The sequence below is a fragment of the Aptenodytes forsteri genome, unplaced genomic scaffold, assembly GCF_000699145.1.
Source record: "Aptenodytes forsteri isolate BGI_AS27 unplaced genomic scaffold, ASM69914v1 Scaffold53, whole genome shotgun sequence".
NCBI lineage: Eukaryota > Metazoa > Chordata > Aves > Sphenisciformes > Spheniscidae > Aptenodytes > Aptenodytes forsteri.
Window position 1 is genome coordinate 8077902 of NW_008795909.1, and position 22963 is coordinate 8100864.

The window sequence follows — 22963 nt, forward strand, 5'->3', positions numbered from 1 at the left end:
TCTAACAGTATGACCACGCATAGTCTCCTCAGTTTATACTCTGAAAAAGGAAATCTTGTCTTATTGGTGTCTTGAAGTTATTTGAATGTTTCTGTAAGCTAGAAGATAAAGCATATAATTTAGACTGTGACAGCATTGCATAGAAGAGATTTATGGAAGAAGCTAGGCAGTCGTGTGTCAAGATACAAACTATTGACTTGGATAAAAATTAAGAGACAGAAAGCAAGCAGAGGTTCAAATTTTAAATTTTCATTAGAGCTGAAGGCTAACAGCAGGAGGCCTTAGAAGTTTTTTGTTATGAATAATCTCAAAAGAGAAGTGAATAACGTGGGAGCAAAATTTTCGTATGATACAGATACTAGGTTAGTAAAGAGTGGGACTTCAGAGAGTTTTGAACTTGTAAGATGGCCAGTCCCCTATGTACTTTTTCATGAAAAACACTACAGAGCAGGTAATGTGCAGGAACCATACTTTGCTAAACAAAGTTTCAGTTTGCTATTTTTATTTCTTGTGGCCACTGTGTTGAAAAATTATGAGCTAGGGGCCACTGACTAGGTAAATGTGTAAAATGATACCATGTAAAATCTAGCTTTGATAAATGCAAAGGATTGTACCTTGGGGATAAATGTTAACTACAGTTAAGCTTTAAAGTGTCAAAATTAAATGAGTCAAAGAAGGAAAGTTATCATCACCATAGATACAGCTCAGTGGAATTCTCAGATTAATATGTAGCTACATTTTAAAAAAAACTAAGATACTGGGTAGCAGGAAGTTCAAATTCATATGAAATGGAAAAGGTATCAAACCTTTAAATAAATCATTTTGCATTATTATCTGAAATACTTTATAGATTGTCAGTTAAACCATCTCAGAAAAGTTTTTACAGACAGAGAAGTGATTCAGAGAGAAGCAGCATGAATGAAAAAGTCTCACATGAAGAGATGCTGAAAACATTAAAAATTGGTTTAAGGGAGTTTATAAAGTAACTAGTGATACAAAGAAAGTTCAATAAAAGCTGCTTTTCCTATCTCATGGCACAAAAACAAGACATCATTTGATGTGATGATGCAGTTGAAAATTAAAAACTGATAAAAGAAAATACCATGTTCACAGAATATGATTAAAATATGGAATCCACTGCTACAATAAGCTGGTGAAGTAAAGAAATTTGTATGATTCCAAAATCAGTTGGCCATTTTATACGGGTAAGAATAATGTCCATGTCGTCGTATTTAGCACCAGTGAAAATGTGAAGGGAAAATTGAATCTTGTTGAAAATTAAAAACTGATAAAAGAAAATACCATGTTCACAGAATATGATTAAAATATGGAATCCACTGCTACAATAAGCTGGTGAAGTAAAGAAATTTGTATGATTCCAAAATCAGTTGGCCATTTTATACGGGTAAGAATAATGTCCATGTCGTCGTATTTAGCACCAGTGAAAATGTGAAGGGAAAATTGAATCTTGTACTTCTAGGTTTTTCCAACCTTACTCTAAGAACTGTGGTGAAGGCAGATTATTTCATAAATCCCTACTGAAATTATCTTGTGCCATTTCTGAAGCATTTGGTTTTGGTCATTGTTTGAAGCTGGATGTTAGACAGATTATTGGCCTGTTCTAGAATAGCATTTCCTGTGTTTTTATATTTAAATTGGCATGTCTGTCTGCGTAAGATTTGTAAGCCAAGAATCAGTAGAAGCTGAACTGTAGAAGCAAATGGCAAGATTTGAATGTGAAATTGCTTAACTAGACTTGGGTCAGACAATTGACTGCTTTTTACTAAAGCTGCTATTTTGCTTTAAAACTATGTATTGCTTCCTACCTGCAGTAAAGTCAATAGCAAAATTTCACTAAGACAAATGTCTTTACAGTCCTTAATGTTTTGATTCAAAATAATGAATATCTCTTTAAAACAATTTTGTAATGAGAAAGATTGTCATTAAATAACAGCAATAGAATAAGAGACATAGATTGTTTGTGTTCATTAATGGAACTCCGTAGTTGTAAATTTACTCATAAACAGTAGTGGTCTTAAGGTAGCTGTGTAAAGAATGAAATACAATTTTCAGCTATTGACAGGTTTTTTTCTGGTTGAACAAAATCAGGTTTTTTAAATCAGTTGTTTTGAGTTTTGAAGACATCATCTACATTTCCAATGAGGAAATAAATCAATGTAGAAAAAATCCGTATTTCTCACAAGTAGTACATTTCATTGATTAAAATTATAAACATATCAAAAATATAATTTCCTCACTTCCAGGATATTACTGCTTTTGTAAATCCAGTTGCACGTTAACTAATCTGTACTCTTTTTTTTTAAAGTTATTCTGTAGATCCATTTGCAACAGTAAATATCCTAGAATATGTGCAAGCACTTCTTAAAAAAGAGGGTTATAATGGATTTTAAAATGAGAATATTTTGTATGCTCTGATTCATGTCCTTCATGGAGAACTGATAATTTCACCCCTTTTAAAATGTTGAATTGATTGTTATTTTCAGCTTAAACTTGAAAAGTACATAAACTTCTTACTGCTAGAGCTTAGAAAAATACACAGGTGAAATCTCTCTCTGTAGGCACCCTCTTTCCTCTCCTCTTTTGTTACATTATTATTGGCTTCTGTACGAGACACAAGACTAAGCCTTTAATTTGGACCATATAATAATTGCAATGTCTTACTAAAGTTTTTCATTTTCCCCTTACTCTGTACCACCTTTTGAGTCATTGATTCATCATACTAAAACAGGATAGTAGAACATCTTTTGAGAAGGAAGTAGATCTGAAGTAGCTTAGAAGTGGGTCTGAACAAGCAAATTAGATAAAAAATCCATTTCCAATACATCTTCATCGGTGTAGGCAATGTTAGAAGTGGTGCTGTAGGTAAGGAAGATACATTTTTATTCCACTGTTTTTAGTATTTTCTCAGTCTTGAGGATTCTCATCTTTAGTGTTTGAATTCAGTGAATAATCATTTCCACCATTTCTGTTAAAATGCTCTGGAAATACATGTGTAAAGTATTGACCAAAGGAATAAGATAAATTACAGGGGATGATAACTGCTGGTGAAGTTTAATACTATAAAAGACAAGACTATTACAGCCAACAATAGTATTTAACGTGTAGCATCTCATGAAGCTCTAAAGAAAAATAAACTTTGAAAGAAGTATTTCTTTGAGAACAACCTTAATAATATGAAAGGTTTAAGAAAATACTTTTTAAACAACTTCTTTTCTGTTGTTACCAGAATATGAAAAAAACAACTCATAAAGATTTTATCATCTGCACTAAGCTACCATGCTGATGCTTTTTCAAGTAGTTAACTTTTGCTCTCTCTTGATATACCTCATTAGTAAAGGCAGACTGTCCTACAGCAGTTGAAATGAATAGGAGGGGGTTTAAATTTTTGCTTAGAGTAAGACCCTTCATACATTTCCTTATTTAAATTACATTCAGCTTTTTTTACATGCAAGTACCATTTTTGTAATATTAAAGGGTAAATAATATTTTTAGAGTATTATTGCCCTACAAGTAGTCAAGCCAAAGTTCTGTTGTGAAGTTTGATTGTAAGTTTGCTTTTGAAATAGCAGAGGAAACACTGGAATTCAGTTTCTCAATGACTGTATTCAAAAATCAATAGTTCTTGGCTGGATTGTCAAAATATGAGGGACTGTAAAACTTAAGTTAGTACAATAGTGTGAATGATGTATCTAAACAGAAAAATGAATGTTCGTTTAAAACAAGACTCAGGTTTTACCATCTGGACTACAAAGATAGATAGCCCTTAGGTATGTATAGTAAAATAATTAATTATTACATCTCTGACCTGCATGAAAATGAAATGCCTTCAGTTTAAGGTTTAATCTTTTTTTTTAATCCCATCTTATGAACATAGCATGTGTTCTTCCAGACATGCTATTCAAATTTCAGAAGTTGGCCTTCTTGAAAATGGAAGCTTTGGTATGTTTAAGTACATTTTAATTGGAAAACGTTCTTTTTATCTGCTAAACTTTGATATTTGATAATCAAAAGCACAAATTATTTTTAGTATCATCCACTTTTAATTACACATATTATTTCATTATGCCATCAACACACTGTTATGTGTAGATGTAGGTAATTAATTAAAATCAATTAATGTGTTCATAAAGAGAGATTTTCATGCAAATCAGCTTTTATAATTGGAGCTAACAACATCCCAAGGTAGTCAGCAAATTAAAGAAATTGATGTTAAACCAAGACAGGTCATCTAATCTTGTGAAATGGCAGCTGTTAGCAGCAACCAAATGTCACATCAGGAAAAAGGGAAGAAAGTAATGGCAGAAAGTAGCTTCTTTTGTGCTTATTAGTACAGTAAATTATGATATTTGGGGGCTAATGCATAATCGTTCTTTCATTTCCTTGATGACACTGGAAATAAAGCTGATCTTGAAATAAGATTAAATAATTCTACGGAAAATGCTTAGGAGAATCGACAAAATATTTTGTTTCTACTTTACTGATGTATGAAGGTGTCAGATCTCTAAAGTGAGATAGCAATTTAACACTGAAGTTGTAGCAAGAAAAAATCTTCAGACATTGTAAATTTTAACTATAAATTAATGTGAAGATACCCTTTTTTATCAGTTCAGGAAAGGAGAATTCACTGACAATCTTGGGGAATTAAAAAAGAAGAAAATAGCTATTACATGCAGTTCTGCAACCCTGGTGATGAAATTAATATGTAACCGTTTACTGTCCTTCCCTTTTAAATTTTTTTCAGAACATTCACCTGCATTCCATAGTTAGTTTTTGTTTGTCTTGCAGACTGGTTGGCATTTTCTGTGCTTGAAAAGAATTACAAAAATATATCTACATTTTTAAACACTAAAAAAATAAATAATGAAAGGGGTAGGACATTTTAACAGGTATAGAGTATGTTTGCAATACTAGGGGTCAGCCCTGGTATTACAGTAGATTCAGTAATTTCAAAAAGCAAGCTACATGTAGATAGTTCTCCTCTGAGCTGTGAGTGATACCTTGACAGTCTTGCCTCAGTTTTCTTGTGTTATTATTTATTTATTCTTTTATTTATTGGAGTTGTTTTTTCTTCCTGTCAGAAGCTAGGTTTTCATTGAAGTTCTAAAGAAATCATGCAAACCAATTTTTTTTTTTGTTTATAAATAGCCCCTTTTTAAATAAATCTTTAAAGCCAAGGAGATTAGAAATATGTCTATATAATAGACCAAAAGTTTCTTGCTTGTATGTTGACACACTTTTATAAAATATGCGTTTGCTATTCCTACATATTTCTAGGGATTGTGCTATAAAGGAACATAATTTTTATGTATGTCTAGTATTCATAATTCTCTTATTTCAGTTTATTTGAAAAAAGTATTAATATTTATTCTTTGTAAGTACTGTAATTTTTTTAGAACTTTTTTTTTAACTTAGGTAGCTTGGTTAATAGAGGACAAGGCAATATACGCAGCAGTAAAACTCAGCATGTATCACATATTGCATTTGGATCAAAGATCCTTGGGCCACCTCCATCTTCAAACAGAAGAGTCAGTACAAGGGTATCTGGAGAGGTAAGAAAGCTTAAATTACAACAAAACTGCTGGCATTTCTGCCAAGGAAGAGATTGACAAGCAGAGGAGTCACACTGAAGGTTTTCTTCAGAACTGATGTGAGGCTGTGTCTGGAGTACTGTGTTTGGTCGTGGACCCCCAGTGCGAGAGATACTGTAACATCCAGTGGAGGGCAAGTAAAATGCTTGGGTGGCTCCAGCACACGACATGGGTTTGTTCAGCCCGCAGAAGAGAAGGCTAAGGGAGAATCTAGTTGCTATTTTCAACTAATGCAGGGTTGTAGAGAAGACAGGCCCAGATTCTTCTAAGAGGTGCAGTGATAGGACAAGAGGCAGCAGGCCCAAATTGCAGGGAAGCTCTGACTGGGTATAACTATAAAGTAAAGTGGTTCGGTACTGGAACAGGGTCACAGGGAACTTGTGGAATTTCAAGACTTTCAAAGATAACAAAAATTGACTGGAACAGGCTGATCTAATTTCAGCATTAGGCCTACAGAAGTCTCTTCCTTCTGAAATTATTCTGTGATTTCTTATCATTCTTATTTTTCTGAATTTTTTGTTCTAGAATGCTGAAATTTGCGTGTGTGTGTAAATATTTTTCCTTATGAGAGCTATGATGCAGAGCAGAAACTCTGCATTTTGGTATGCTCTAAGTGGATGATAGTCAGCCATAGAGTAGCTCATGAGATGCTGTCAATTACAATGCCAGGGAAAACAGCTGGTCTCACTCTGCCAGCAAACAATATGCAGGTTTTAGGCATCTGGTCAGGACTACAATTCCCAGTTTAACACCGTGAATAAAGGATCCAGCCAAAGGAAGTAGACTCTTCTGTAGGAGGTCAATTGAAAACTAAGACGTAAAATGAGATTCCTTTCTCTGAAGAAGAAAGGACTCCTCCTGAGGTCTAGAATAGCCACAAGTTTCACTGTCTTTTTATCCAGATAGTGAATTTTAATTTTTTTTCCCTTTTCTTTGCCTTGTTTTCCTTTCACTCAGTGAAAAAACCCTGCCTGTTACTAGACTGTAAAGATTGAAGATACCACATAGAACTGTACCTACCATAAAGTTTCCTGAAAAGATAATATTTTAAAAAAGAAAAAATTTGGAAACATTTATTTGAAAAATAAGCTTAATTCAAAATGTGTGTCTACCTTTGAGTATTTTGAAAGCTGTTACATTTTTGTCTTTCATTAAGAAAATAATGTCTTTCAAGGTAACAAAGACCTGGGGTAGCAAAAGTAATAGATCACGCCGACTTCAAAGTTCAGGAAAGGGAACTGAATCTGTACAAGTCATTGAGAGATTGGAGCTATCGTTCTCACCATGCAATGATTCTTTAGATCAAGGAGGCAAAAGAAATACCCACCAAACAACTAAAGATGTATCTCAAAATGGTAAGAGCATAAAGCAAAGAATATGTAGAGTTCACAAACTGCCAACATTTTTGCATGATTCTGACTTCAGAATGTAAGATTTAATTCTCTGTTTTTCTAATCCTTTATCTACCTTGTTAATTACTGAAGACATTTATATTAAATCATGACTTATTCTACTGTATGAGCTTGAATAAATGCTCACTCTCTCTGCAGGTATTTGTGTTGTAAGTGTTTGAGCCAGGGATCACTGCCTGCTGGTAGTAGCCACAGGTTATACACATATTCTGCTTTCTCTCATGCTGTGTATATAACTGGGCTACTGCAGTGGTTCTTGATTATTTTGCAGACTTTTGCAAGCCTGTTTTGTATAACTTCTATGGTTTGCCCTTCTTCCATACCTAGTGTTAAATTTTTACTTTCTTGTGACTCTCATATTCCTGCTGCCCTACGAGATTCCCGTGCTGTTTGGAAGATGTTTGTATCCCAGGATAATGCTCCGTATGCTGGTTTTCCATGCCTCAGGTAAGAAAAGCACACAATATGAGTGTTCACAGGCATTTCATAAGCTTCTGGGTTGTATTTCAGACCCTGCAATTCAGACTCAGAAAAACTCTGAGAGTGGAAGAGCAGATTTTCAGCTTGCCTCACGACAAGGACCATCAGCAGACAAGAACAGTCATAGAAGATTATCTCCAAAAAATGCAGCCAAAAACACATGGGAGATAACCAGTGGTATGGTGCTCATTTTATGTTATTTTACATCTCAGTTATATGTGGCGTGGGGGACTATCTATTGTAAATTTCAAAGAACCCAGAAGCAGTTCACATAAAATATAACTGTCTGTGTTGTGGGGGATTATGGAAATCAAACACCCTGCAACCGAATTGCTTTTGAGCATTGATAAAGATTTGCAGGATGAAGCAGAGTACCAGAGCAGTGAATTAATAAAAAAGGAAAAATTCCATGCTCTCATGATTAAAGGGAAAGAACTAAAAATAATTTATTCTTTAAATCCTTATTAAATTTAATGCTAAAGACGCCAAACATCAAATGTATGAGAAATTTTACTTGTCCCAGATAAGAGTTTAGGATATTAATTATGGTACCCATGTAATGTCAGGGGTTTTTTGTTTTGTTTTTAAAGTTCAGTGGTGAATTTTCTTTTTTTCTTATTCACAGAAAGACACCTCATCTTATGGTTTTTTTTTCCCTTTCCCACCTATCTGCCAAAAGGTGTGGTTATTTTTTGTCATACGGTGTCAATCAACTAGCTTTGCATGTGTCTGGAAAGTACGTTATTGTGGCAAAAATGCCCTTGTCTCTATGAAAAAGTAGTGTTACTTTCTATTAAAAGGCATAGCCACCAACTTGTAAAGTAGGCAGACTACTCAAATCTGCTCAAAATTGACCAAAGAAGTTTTTCTTCACATTGTGAGTTATTTCCATTTTGTTTAATCTTTGGGATGTTTAGAAGCAATTATATACTATGACAATGTCAGTAATCTGTAATTGCTATTATGGGTTTCATAATTTGACTGAAACAGATGTAAGATGCTAAGGCAAGTAGAGCCTTCTGGAGAATTTCTAAATTACTTCCTATGTACCTGAATTTTGAGGATTCTGAGGCAGGAATCACTGTCTTACTTGTTCTTCATCTAGAATACCAGGGCCTCTATCTAGTGGTAGAATTTCAGAAAAATTAATCAACACTTGTTACTTTATGTAAATACAAGTGATATGAAAAGACAGAGACTTAGGGCAGTAGACAGGCATGTGTAAATGCCCTATTGTAAATTCAGAAGCAGAGAACTGAGGAAGAAAGCTATGTATAAACACTGCTATTTTATTGTTTGTGTTTGTGCGAATGAAAACTGTTTCTATATAGTCTTAATTGTGTGTACAGGCAGATAAAAGTCACCATGTGAGTTTATAAGTTACAATTCTCCAAACTTTTTTTTTCCATATTTTGATTGCTTGGCACTGGTAGCTCAGTTTGCAGATTTCAGTTTCTTTTCAATACATGAAGACATCTAACTATATGTAGATGACTTAATGGTTTCTTTATCCTGTAGTACTGGATTCATCTGTGTTGAAGACCTTCCTATAGGCAACCTATTTATCAAGGAAAGTCCTCTTCTATGCTCTGTTCTGAACTTCTTCCAAAGTGGGATAAACTTAACCTCAGAGAATGATAGGCGTTCTTTGAGGAAAAGTTCACGGAGAAGGGGGGGAAATTCAGAAGCAGAAACATCTAACAAAAAATGAGGAACCTAATAATTTTAAATAAAATTGCACCATTCAACATATACAGCTGCATAAAATACTGTACAAATCATTTACAAAAGAAAGTGAAGTGTACACTGATGTTACCAGATGAGAGAACAAAAACGTTTCTACCCGTTTCTTACCAAACTGTTTCACATTTGCATTCACATTTTAAAAACAAATACCTTTCTAATAAAAGCAAAGAAATTATGATTTCTGTGATAACTGGTGGTGTAGCTGCTATTCATGCACACTGTCAGGATTGTAACCCCATACACCTCAGGACTGATGTTCTAGTCAGGAAACCCAACAACTGATCTTGCCCCGTAGTGAACAACCACAAGCTTGGTTCAGTGGTGATGACTCAGCCAAAAGCATAGTCCTGACACTTCTGACAACGTGTTAGTGTACATACACCTGTGAGAAGTCATTGGCACAAAACCACATTCCCCAAGCAAGTGCAAGCTTACATGGGTTCTGGCTCCTTATTTATACTCTGGTCAAAACAAGTTATATGAACAAGAATCTATCATACGCTATTCTTATCACCAGGCATTTAGTATTCTTGAGCCCTGTGCAACCATATCCTATGGTGATCTTGGCACAGTGCTGCACTTGTTCTGCCATTAGCTTGAGTAAATATTAATTTAAATTTCATGGGGGGAGGGGAGCTTTCATAGGTGATCTTATTACCGTAGAGGTTAGTCGCTGCTATTTATAATAATATCTTTTAGATTCATTATAGAGCTCAAATCAGCATGTCTTCTATAGCAGGTGTGCAGTACCTTTACAAAGGTAAATTGTTTTTAAGCAAGGGAAAAAATAAAATGAGTGAGCATTGTTTATAGTTCGCCAGTCTTATTTATGCAATGCTGAAACCTTCATTAAAATGTTACGCTGCAATTAAAAGCTTTAGCATAAGTCTGACTGTGTAGAAGAACTAATTAGATGTTTAGGTGATCATTCTTGCATTTATCTTGTTTGCTGCAATGTTGTGATTACACAGTAATTTGCGTATTTTGCTAAGAAGATACTCCAAATTGTTCATTACAATTGACATGGAAATGCTGAGTTAAAAAGAAATTCCAGTAGAGTTTGTGGTGGAGAGATAATAGGATTTGGTTTGGTCCAAAACACCTCATATCTTTCACTTGTAGACTATTAACAAAATGCTACACTGACTACAGGTTACAGAAGTTGCTGAACTCTGTAGCCAGCATAAAATGTCTTACAGACTTTTCTGTCTTCCCCCTGCATATTTCATTAAGAATAAGTACTGTGGTATACAAACTAATATTTGCATTTAACTTATTACTAACCCAAGTATATTTCTTCAACATCTCTGGAAATGAATGTTGTTCTTCACAGAGAAGGTTAGCCTAAAAAACGGAATATTCAGGCTAAATACTATACAGACACTAAATCTTTTAAAGTAGTTCTTTATATTTCTTAAGTACTTTTGATATGAGTAAAGACATTACTTCACAATGGTGAGTAAAGTGATGTGTAAGAAGTTTTTGGATGTCTGTCAGAGCCAGCAGTAGGAGTCAGGAGTTTAAGCTTCTAACTGCCTCCTCTTCTCCACGCGCTTGACAGAAACTGTTACTTAAGATTTCTTTTTTGTACTTTGATACTTAATTCAAAATTGACTTAAAATCACAGAAAACAAGTAGTTTAACACCTTTTTTATCTGTAATGACCTCTGCAAATTAAACAGCAACAACTGCATTAGAAGTCATTCTAGAATGAGAATAGCACAGGTGAAACTGCAGTTAGGGAAGTTGGTTGTTATTAAGTCAGTAGGCCATAATAAAAATTAAGCCACTTCTCTCATTCAGAGTCCTTTGTGCATAAAAATTAGCAGATTCTCATAAAGTGGGTTGTACACTAAATGTATAACGATACCATAGAGGGCTCATTACAATGGTCTGAGCTATTAGTGCATATTTGAAAACTGCAAAGACAGCATGATACATGTCAAATCTAATTTCATGATGGGGGAAAAGGCCTTCTGAATCCTAAAGAAGTATGTGTTATACATCTTGGTCTTAGTCAAGCCACTGCCATTAAAACCTAGTAAAACGTGTCTAGATTAAACTGTGGAAGGGTGGGTGCCAGACTGGTCAGAAGACTGCAGAGTGCTGAGATACGAAAAACTGCAAAAAAAATCCAAAAATCTTCTTAGCTAGGTAAGTTCTGAAGATATTTTTTGTTTTGAAAAATGTAGCAAGTGAAAATGTTAATATCATTGCCTTAGAAAAAAGAGTTAAGAGCATTTCAGACTTAGCATCCGGAATAGCTGGGGGAAAGATCTCTTTATATACAGGAGAGTTGTCCAGCCAATTGAAGTTTGGGGATAAGTAACATTTTTGTGGCATTTCTGCATAGCACTTTCTGGAGTTGCAGATGTGGCAGCATCTCCAGGGCCAAAGACATTCAAAACAATTTCAGGCTTGGTGGGCCAGATTCCTATTGGACAAATGATCGGGTACTTTAAAATACTGATTTAGTGCGAGTTAGTTTTTTAATCATGTTAGGTCACAAAATCAATTGGAAAAAAAAAATTCCTGAGTCTTTGTTCTCGAGCATCCTAATATTGTGTTCAGCTTTATAAGAAAAGTTAATGAGAAGATCCCTCTTTTGTTTCATTTTTATAGGGGAAATGAGTACTTAAAAAATGTCGATTATATAGATATTAAAATATAGTGAAAGCATAAAAACTGTGAAATGTGAGTTCGTGATTAATACTGGAGATGTGCAGACAGAAAATCAGTATTTTCTTCTTATGGTTTCAGTTGTTTTATTCACGTACAACCTTTCACATGTAATTCCAATTGCCTGACTAAGAAAAATATGTTATCAGAGGAGTGTGACACAATCTTGAGTGATCAAAGACAGAAGAATTCTGCTCTGGTATCCTCCTTTGAAAAACTTGTAGTTATTGATCAGAACAAAAGGTCATTGGGTTTACACAAATGAAGGGTGGTTCTTAAAAGTTTTGAATAGTCTCACTCATTTCCTGAGGCTCTTGAAAAACTAGTCCAAAATATTTGTAAAATAAATGGCATTACTTACATGTTCATCTTGTAAGTCTTTTACTGATTAGAAGCAAGGTGAGATTTCTAGATATTTACAAAATAGACTTTTTAATGTACATTAGACAATGATCTACTAGATTGTTTTAAACCAGCATGATTAATATAAAAAGAGTTTACTTGAAAAGCCTTGGGACTTCTAACTATAGCTGGTCTTCATGTAGAGACTGAAAAATAGTCTCTTCTGGAACAAGTAGGTGCAAGCCATGAATGTACAAGATGTGTTAAGTCCCTACTTTTCACTGGTTCCTAGTACAAACTACTGTTTAGGCTATTAACTGGAGTTTGGTAGCTTTACTAGCTATCTTCAGTAAACTGGAAAAATCACAGCAACCCAGTAAAAAGACAGCTGTTTCTCCTGGCGTTCTCGTTCTTCTTTCTTTTGCCTTCATTTATGTTGGTTCAGACTTACTTTTTTTCCCCCCAAAGCTGCTGAATCTGCCTAACAAAACTAAAAAGAGTAGAATACCATAGTAAACTTACTGTCTTCTGTGACAGCAAGCATTTTATTATTGCAGTGCTACTTTATTACTACATTTTTAGTATTTTTTTATTGAGCCTTTTTTAATATGGTTGGTGGTAACTTTGTTTTATGGAGCCAGAAAGTTTCAAGATCTAGTGAATAATCCACACCACACTACCTTTAATGAAGATAAGGGAGTATTGCATACTTGAGCAATTCTCCTTTTCTCAGATGCTGTTTCAGATTGGTTTTAATCAATCAAATTGACATTTTTTTCTATACCATCATTCCAAACAGTAAAATATAAGTTAACAATGAGAGTATAAAAATGGCCTTTTCATGTTTATCTGGCGCACTCAATCTTTAAATCCATTTCTGAAGTTTATTGTTTGTTTTAAAATTGGCAGATTAGTACTGCCTGTATTCAGGGAAACTTGGTGAAACAGATATCTTCATACATTTTTCATGTCACACTATTTTGCATCAGAGCTGTAGTTTGAAATTGAGATTTAAACCATAAGTTCTGGACATAAAAGAGTACAATTTCAGCAATAAAGAAGGAGCAGATTGTAGTATTATGAACTTTCCACCAACTATGTGTGATTATTTTTTTTAAATGTCAGCCACAAAAAATGTGTGTAGGTGTGGTGCTTAGGGACATGGTTTAGTGGTGGACTAACCATGTGTTAGGTTAACGTGTAAGGTTAACTCAGTGTAACATGTGTAAGGTTAACTCAGTGTTAGGTTAACGGTTGGACTTGATGATCTTAAAGGTCTCTTCCAACCTAAATGATTCTATGATTCTATGCCTATAGAAAAAGATCAATAGCCAAATTCAATAAAATTGTGTTTTCCTAGAATGAAATTCAGTTGAACAGTTTCAAATCTTAACAGCTAAATAGTTTCAGATTTGCAAATTGCAGGCTTGCATGTCATATATCATAGCCTGCGGATTTTTTGAGCTGTGATCTGGAAATGTTTTGATTAACCTTGCCTCACTTAGAAAGCAGCCTGATCTTTTTTGTTGCATCCTTGTCACTCTTCCAACTGTATAAATCTGATAAGCAGAATGTTTCTGTATTAGAAAAACTTACTTTGCTATACAACTTCCAGAGAAAGAGTGTGATCAGGGTAAAATACAACTTACATATCTGGCATTAAAATAAACATTATACGTTTCAGATGAATGGGTGTTTCCAGAAAGTTGTACTGAGAGTATTCAGTTGGATAGGAGTGAGCAGTTCGTAGCTGCTGAAGATTCAGCCTGCCATAATTTAGCCTCACCACAGAATGCCTCTGTTGAACATCACAGCAATGAAACAGGTGATCACCAAGTGAATAATAAAGAGATTTTCACATTTTCATCAAGACCTCAGTCAGCTCCTCATGGGAAGTCGCCAAATACGTCACCAGAATGTTGCATTTTCCCTTTGGATTTGAAGCAAGACAGTAACAGAGTACGTGGGAAAACCAAAATTGAAGATGACTTTCAAGGAACTGACAGCAGTGAAGAGGTAGGCCACTTTGTACATGTAATTCTTGATAAAGTAGTCTTCATTCTAAAACTCCTGGGATGGGATTCTGTCCTCAAGGTAGACCGAGAGGATAAATCATCTTTTCCCTATATACCTACACGTATATTTGTCTTTGTCAGGTTGCTGTGTCTAATTGGATACAGGAGTGAAAATGCAGGTATACCCTCTCTAACCCTCTGAAATCTTTCAGCAATAAAATTAATGAAAGAAAAGAAATATTTTTTTTAACAAATGTATCAGCTGATACTATATAGAAGTTCACCAAATTGTCAATGCACTGAATAGTTGCATTGTGTCATTACAGTAACTGCTAAAAGTTTCTACCTTTATGAACATTCTAGTGTATTTCATTTTTAATTATAAAATCTGTTTCTTAACATTCTAATCTGTTGCTCATAGCTGAGAAATAAAATGCAACCGAGTTACATAATAGCAAGGTGGACTTAACAGAAATACTGCTCTATATTCTGTATTTCTGAGAAACCAAATTGCTGATGCTTATAGTAAAAAATAAAAACTTTCTCCTGTATTTCTGAGAAACCAAATTGCTGATGCTAATTATAAAAAATAAAAACTTTCTCAGTTTTTTTTCCTGTAGTTGTGGGGGGTTTCCTGTTATCTGGGGCAGCATATTATTTATTAACTTAAACCCATAACACTTTTGTTATTTAGATAAAGTTCTAGAATTTCAGAATTAAATCAGTTTTAGTCAAGCAGTAGTTCATGAGCAGTGCTATCTGGGATACCATTCTGAAAATATAGAACTGTTCAGATTTCAAAGACTATTTTTTGTAGGTTATGCTCATGACAAGCCAGAGACGTTACTGTAGAAGCTAGGTTAAGAAAATATTTCCATAACATAAGAATTATGGAAGCTTTCCAGCACTGTCATTTACTCAGCTTCAGTAGTTTCCAATTTGATTGTTTTGTTTTGTTTCGGTTTGGGGTTTTTTTTTTGGGGGGTAGTGGTATTGAAGTCCTTTGTAAAGCTGTGTCTCCAAAACACTGTAAAAATGGCAAACAAAAATTTCTGAAGAAGTACTAAACAGTGAAGGCCGTGCTATGATAAGTGAGTAAAAATAAAGTATCTTTCAAAACACAGGGCATATGGCATACTTAACTGATGAACTAAAAGCAAGACAAATTTATAAATTAATCAAAAGCTAAATTAATCGTTAAACTTTGCTGGTGCTTAAGCCTTTATTGAAGAAGATAGCTGACCTTCCATGCCATTGTCCTACCCCAGAGATCCAGTGCCAAGCGCACAAAGAGAAAGCAGTAGCCAAGTACTCCTGCTTTTACAGCACAACAACAACATTGGGGCACAACATTAATGGCAGTTCTAGAGGCTTGATGCAAGAGAGACTGATAGAAGATCCCTATCTTCTTTAAAAAGATTTAAGGTATTATATAAACTAAAACCTTTTCTTTGACTACGTGCCAGAGGTGTGCTAGGAAACAGCCTTTGTTTCATTCATTATTTGTGGATACAAACTGCATTAAATAGTATCAGCACTGCAGCTGGAGATGCTTAGACTTACAAAGCTAGAAGATAATTACATCAAACAAATCTACAGCATGCTAACAAATTATCAAGAGGTTTTTCAGTCTAACTACTAAATTAGTAATTCATAGTTAAGACTTTCTTTCATGTAAAAGAAGTCACTGAACCAACAAATTACTTAGCAGTCATATTTTGCCCATATTCATCCTCTTCCTTATACAGATACATTCTGTGTTGCTTCTTGAAGTCAGCTTTATACTGATAGTCTGTATACACACTTAATACTCAGATTTCTCTACTTTTGCATTACTGAAGTAAACTAGAAAACAGTTTTATTTCAAGCACTGAAAATACAGGAAAGAGGATCCTGGAAAAGCCGTGATCGCTGAACATAAGACTGCTAACTTAATAGTATCTATTTTAGCACAGTTTAAGGTATCTTTGCAAAATTACCAAAATTCTTTAGCCCAACCATAACATGTTTCCCAGTTTACTTCACTTATATGGCAAAATATTTATTTGACTAAGTCATGCTGAATCTTGCAGTGCTTTTTAAAAATGTGTTAATCTTACATGCTGAAATAAGCTACATTGCTACAGGTTTTCACGCTATTATTGTTTCTCATGATCATTGTATTACAGCTTTCTTTGAATTTCAAATACGTTATGTTTGTGTATAACACACATGGATATGTACATGCTCTTGAACTATATTAAGTAAGAGATTTCTCAACCTACAATTTAAATAATTGCATGTGAGCATAAATTGCCTTTCTCCTGGAAAATAGAAGTAAAACTTAGTTTTCATTTTAAAAAAAGAAGATTTTGCATATCTTTGTAGTTTAAATATCTTGGACTGGTAAAAAGTCCAAAAGATCCAAAAGTTTTCCACGGGGTTTTTTATGTCACTGCATCATGAATTAAAAAATTGCAGTTAAAGGGGCTAAATCCCAGTTTCATCCTAGTCTACATTTGAAGTTGGTGGAGCTGCAAAGGAGTATTATGTACTTTTTTTATTAAATCTGTGGAAAATCAGTATTATCTACAAAAAATATGTACTTAATTGTAAAACATAAGCGACGCGGGTTATGCATCAGGATAAATTTCAAATAAGTGAACATTGACTCTATTTATGTTGCATATATCGAGAGCTGTAAGATATGCACAGTAACTGTGCTAGAATTATACAGTTTATGTAACTTTTGGCTTTTGGGGAGGAAATGTTTCAGCCTGCAAACTGAAAACAGCAAGTATTTATAAATTCCCTTTAGTGGTTACTAATTAGTCACTGAAATAGTTCAATGCTGTTATTCGATTATCAGAGTCAAATAATCAGTAAAGGATAAAAATTGCTTCTTCCCTTGGAACTATTCATCATCAGGTGACTTATTTTGTAATTATATGAATGTCCATGCTTTCAGCTCAAATTTCTGTCAGAGACTTTGTATAATTAAACTTGTCACGGCAGTATTTACAGATTCTGTCAAACCCAGAGCAAAACCAAGAACTCTTGCTGTTTGCAAGAGTTGTGTGACTGTGGCAGGTGTGACCACATGTCACATAATGCTATCAAAAATGCTGTTTTAAGTGTAACAGGCAAGTTCATCGGTGAAGCCTTCAATGAAGAAATTGAGACTTTTTCTGTCCTTATACGATTCAAAGAATAAAGGAGTAAGATTAAATAAGATAATGTACCCTTAAAAAGGCTGATAGATAATTTCACTCTGATACCTCAGTATTAAAGCTCAATGTACAAAGGGACTATATCCCATCTGCTCCTAGTAGGTGGCCCTCTGGAGTCATTAGAATGATCTTCTTAAAATTACAACCCAGCAAGAGCAATCAGTTTTATGTATCCAGAACTGCCCATCTGCATGTTCTTTCAAGGAATACAATAAATCAGTGGAAGTGCTCATTCCTCAGGAAAATCATTCTCATCTTCAGTTTACATATGCTGCACTATAGTTAATCAGGCAAACCTGATTGATGTTTCTGGCACCATTTCATGATTTAGTATTTAACAAATTATTCTAGAACCTAAATATGTATGGCTGAAGAGACATGGAAAGGTGGAAAGGATTTAACCTTCAGGTAAATCAAAGTTATTCATTTATCGCTAATGTGTGGGGAAAAAATACAGTGTTTTCTTTAGTAATCTTCCATCTTAAGTTAACCTAACTTAATATGGGTTTCCAGCACAGATTTTAAGATAACTTATGGCAAATAAAAATTCATTAAAAAGAGGGAAATACAGATTTGTGTTTCAAGGACATTACTAAGTGAGGGAATAAAACTATAAACTTCCAAAACGTGTATCATTAATAAAATTGAGGGATTTTCTTGAATGTGCATTTCATTCTGTGTAATCCAGTCCTGGACTCACTGAAGTCAGTAACAAACTTGGATCACTTTCATTTGCAGTAGGACTGCACCTTGGCTATGAGAGGCATAGTGAAGATGATATTTCAGTGTTATTGAATCTTCCAATATATACCGCCTTACATCCAGTGTGGTAGCATATGGCAGAGGACCAGCATGATGAGATGAAGATGAGGCCTCTCTCATCCTTTCTTCCTTGAGAATAAGAACATTGAGGCAAACACTAGATGTGCTTCCCCATTATTTTTCTTTCCATCTGTTCAGACTTGCTGTTTGTTGTTGAGATGGGGTGTGAGTGAACGTCATATGCTTGATTCATGGGATATTGTGCAGAGACATTGTTAGAAGCATGAATATAAGGTTAACAAACCAACCTCCAAAATTCTTAAATGATATTCAAATGATACTGAATATGATATTCAATTATATTACCAGAGGTGAGCAAAGTGATCTCAGCAGGAGTTATTCCTTCTACGTTTTAAGTTGAAGATGCAATGTAAAAATATGGAATATTAATAATTCAATGGAAAGACATCATTGTCATGGACTTTTTGCTTATTTTTGGTTTACAGTTGTAATGAATTTTATTGAAATGATGATTATCATGTAACACGCAGGTTTGGGAGGTTACCAGCATTCTAAATGGGCCAACATTTTCAAAAGTGTAATCTTGCCTCCCTCTCCTCTTCTTCCTACTTTCTACTTTTCACTACTTGAGATGTAAGAATATGTTTATGGTATACTCAATGTAATTGCCAGGAAGAGCAGCTGGTTTACAGAATCCTTGCAAACTTATAATTAGGCAGCAGAGATTAAAGGGCCATTTTGAAATTTTAAGGTTATGTAAAACTGTATTGTGTGATGATGAGAGGGAATCACTCTTGCTTTGTTTCCTAAATTTAGGATGACAACAATGAATTCATCCAGGGTACTGAGAACCTTGAGATCAGCCACAGCAGGCAAGGAACATCTGATTCAGCAGTTTTTAAAGAGATCCCATTAAAGAGGATGTCATGGAGAAATGAATACTGGAAGAATAAGGGACACAGCAAACATAACCCCGAAGAGACCATCTTATCAAAACCGCAGAGTTCCACTGTGAGAAAAACAGATTCTGTTAGCTCTCAGAGAAGTTTAAAGCCTACCCTTTCTCTTTCTCCAACTGGCAGTAAATCTGAATTGTTTAAAGTAATTCCAAATGGATCTGAAAAAAATGAAAGATATGAAGGAGTTTCTGGTCAATTAAAAAGATCCATCAGTAAAAAGTCTCTCAAGAAAATCTCAAGAGAAAATTCATGTCTGACAACACAGACTTGTGTAAGTGATTTTTACTTTGAAATTAAATTATTAGGTTGTGTAGAGATGCTATATTAGATATACCCATTTGCATGAAGTGAGAAACAATACGTCTTTCATCCAGATGTATTCTGGTTTCATCATAACAGTATTTACTGAGCTCAGTCTGAAACTTGATTTCGTCGTTTTTTGTGGCACAAAAAATAGTACTCCAAATAAAACAGAAATCACAGAAGTTTATAGATAAAAAGAGGTGTCATTGAGCAACTCACATTTTGGAAATATGAGAGTTAGAAAGTAGTTTTGGGCTGAAAGATTGCAAAGGAAAATTGACAGACTTTGAATTGATATATTAACGCGTGACCATAGAAAGAGTGTTAATCTAGGTACTTCATAGTCTCTCTGCGACAGCCCTGAAAAATAATAAATTATATGATTGAGAGCCAGCAGTAAGGCTGCGTCATAGGCTAAATTGCCAGGCTACTAAAGGAATTGTTACATTCACCAAAGTGTTGTTTTATTCCTAGTTTTTTCTTCCTGGATTCTCCTTATGGAAACATGCAGTAATTTGAAGAACAAGTTTGTCTGAAGCTAGTTACGGTCTTAAATATTTCCTAATAGCAATTCTTGTCTTTTCAGCTTATAATGATGTGCTTTGAATTGTGCTTTGAATCGGGAACTGGAGCTTAAGAATCAAGTGTATTCTGTAAATCACAAATGAGAGAGTATGTTACTGTTCCATGTTTTTGGATAGAATTCTTTCGGGCTTAGAATTACTGCAGATCCCTATCTTTTAACATGTGACCCCTTCTCTAAATGTGTTATGAGTAGATTAGATTTATTCCTGAGCATCTGAGAGTGGAACAGGCCAAACTTGTTCCTCAGGTTTCAGAGATCTTTTTTTCAGACCCTATGAGACCAAAGACTTAACATAGCCAGCATCTTCTGTCTGGCAGCGGTCAGTCGTAGATGACTGGGGAAAAAAAACAGTGCAAGGACAGAGCAAGCATCCAGTGATACCTCGCCAGCATGCCCTGCAGGCTTCCTTCCAGCAGTCCATAGCTTAGCAATTTCTTCAGTGAAATGTGTTGTCTTTGTGTTAAATAACTGGTGGTAGAACTTTTTCCACAGATTTGTGTAGTTGCTTTTCGTATTTATATGGCCTTTGCCTTGTGACAGTGAATTTCACAGTTTAACTGCTATTTGTGGGAAAAAATACGTATCTCCTTTTATTTGTTTTGAATGCACTGTCTCATTCCTGGTGCTTTCTCATTCTTGTGTTTGTTGTAAGAAACAATGAATAATCTTTTTTTTTAATTATTATTCTTACCTGTGCCACTTACTATTTGATGGCCGTATATCATATTCTCCTGCAATTCTCTTCTACAGGTCAGAGTTTTATGGTATTTAGTCCTAGGATTGCTGTTTTGTGAAATTTTTTTGTCATTTTTACCCAAGGATGTTGAATCTAGCTACTGCATGATCATTAATGTAAGAGTGGGTTTTGGATAGTAGTATCTTGAACCAGGTATTGCACACTGCTGGGGACCAAAAGAATAGATGCTTCTCTTTTTTGTGGCTCTATGAAGCAGTTATGTATTCTTTGGGAAAATTTACCTACAGTAATGTCTTGCAACATGACATATACCTTATTTGCATGAAGGAAATGGAAGTCTTCCATCATTATTGTGTTTTCTGTCCTTGTAGCTTGTCTCACCTACTATAGGATACTGCAGCCACCATTCCAGTCAGGGGGCTATGCTGGCATTCTGCTATGGGACTTTTAGTCTGTAGCAATTCTGTTACTTGTTGATACAGTTAATTTTAGTTACCTGATTTGACAGCATCTGTGAAAGGGGAAGCAGGAGTGACTACTTCCATGGGATAATGCTACTACTGCTGGGGCAGGGTCATCATGCAGAACGGTTCTACCTACCTACTTTTGGCTGCTATGGCTGCTGAGGATGGACCATGCTGCAGCTAATTGTGCTTATAGAAATCTGGGCACTGGGCTAGGAAGAGCAATCCAAACTGGGCATCGGATTAAAGAATAGCGTCTAGGAAAGCATATGTTCAGCTTTTCTATGTGTCTTTGGTAGGGAAATGCACATACTGCCATGCCACTGATGCTTCAGTGCTTTTTTGTGAAATGAGTCTCTCAATACTGGTGTAGGAGTTGGGTTTTATGTATCTCATAATCCTGTGAGATAGTATGTCTGATTGAGGGTTCTAGAAATCTCTTCCTGTATTCTACAAGTAGCTTATTGGATTGTGTAAAGGCCTTGCACTTTCCCTGATAAAAATAGAACATCCTTTTCCATGAAGGGTGTGGAGACTGGTTTCCTTTGGGAAGGAAGCAGATTAGGGGGAAGCAAGGGGAATGAAATACAATAATGCAGGTGAAAATCAGAAGCAGTACTGAGACCTAGTGGTGATGAAAAATATCAGTGGTTGGTGATCTTAAAGACAATAAAAAGAAAAAAAACTTTTTAAAAGCAGAGAAAATCCTACCAATAGCAGCATGTGTTCTATGTATTTATTATCTGGAAAAGACATTAGAATTGCCACTAGTAATGTAGAAAATATGGAAGAATGCAATGCATGTGTTCTTTTGTATTTGGGAAGAAGTAGGATAATGTTTCTGTAATTTTTAGTGTCAGGAAAACCCCAGTTGATACTGATAATCTGATTCTCTGTTTCTTAGATGTGTTAATATCCATGTATCTGTAAGCGTATAATAAAATTTGTTTACACTTTACGTTCCCTTTCCTTCCTAGTTTTATCTATAGGAATTCATTTTTTCTAGTTTCCAGTTACTATTCATGGTTTTTGTGATTAAATGTATTTCTCCCTTGTTTCCTGATTCTTTTCAGTTTTGGAAAATTGTTCCACTTGAAATTCAACTATGTTTATTGCTAATCATAACTGTAATCTATTTGTCCATAACAAATGAAATGATATGTTGATTACTTTCCTGAAAGACTTTATCAGTGTTTAATGCAGTGATCAACTTTGTCCTGTAGCACGTAACTAAATGTAGACTATGTGGATTGCAATTAAGTTTTTAAAGTGTTTAGATATATTTTACAACTTTTTTGTGATACTTCGTTTTAAAAGGTGAAGGAAATGAGCTGTCGTTTTCCTCTGCTCGATAAATAGTTGATTAGTAAATTAGACAGTAGGGTTGTTATTACCATACTGCACTTGTAGATGTAGATGTATTGCACATGTAATCTGTTGCTTGTAAGTATTTTTTGCAAGGACAAAGCCTATTATCAATAGAGAGATAATAGAAACGCAGGAGTTACAGACTTTGTTTTATTGCTACAAAATATAAGATTAAAGCATCTGGCAGATTTAGCTCTCATACTTGATTTGATCAAGTAATAAAATTTTCCCAACCAGAAGACTTTCCTTGGAGTTCTTTGATACTTATTTTTGTACTAGGCCACGGTCAAAATTTGAAGCCACATTTGAGT

At 34.7% G+C, this 22963-nt stretch overlaps 1 protein-coding gene across 1 annotated transcript in view; it reads left to right on the top strand.

Annotated features, from left to right (window-relative positions):
- CUNH3orf67 (chromosome unknown C3orf67 homolog) overlaps positions 1 to 22963 on the top strand; it is an 86449-nt gene that overhangs the window by 32656 nt on the left and 30830 nt on the right. The window contains exons 9-13 of the mRNA XM_019473455.1: positions 5434 to 5570; positions 6784 to 6964; positions 7532 to 7678; positions 13953 to 14284; positions 19092 to 19505. Coding sequence (XP_019329000.1) covers positions 5434 to 5570; positions 6784 to 6964; positions 7532 to 7678; positions 13953 to 14284; positions 19092 to 19505 — 1211 coding nt within the window. The remainder of the gene's footprint in view (positions 1 to 5433; positions 5571 to 6783; positions 6965 to 7531; positions 7679 to 13952; positions 14285 to 19091; positions 19506 to 22963) is intronic.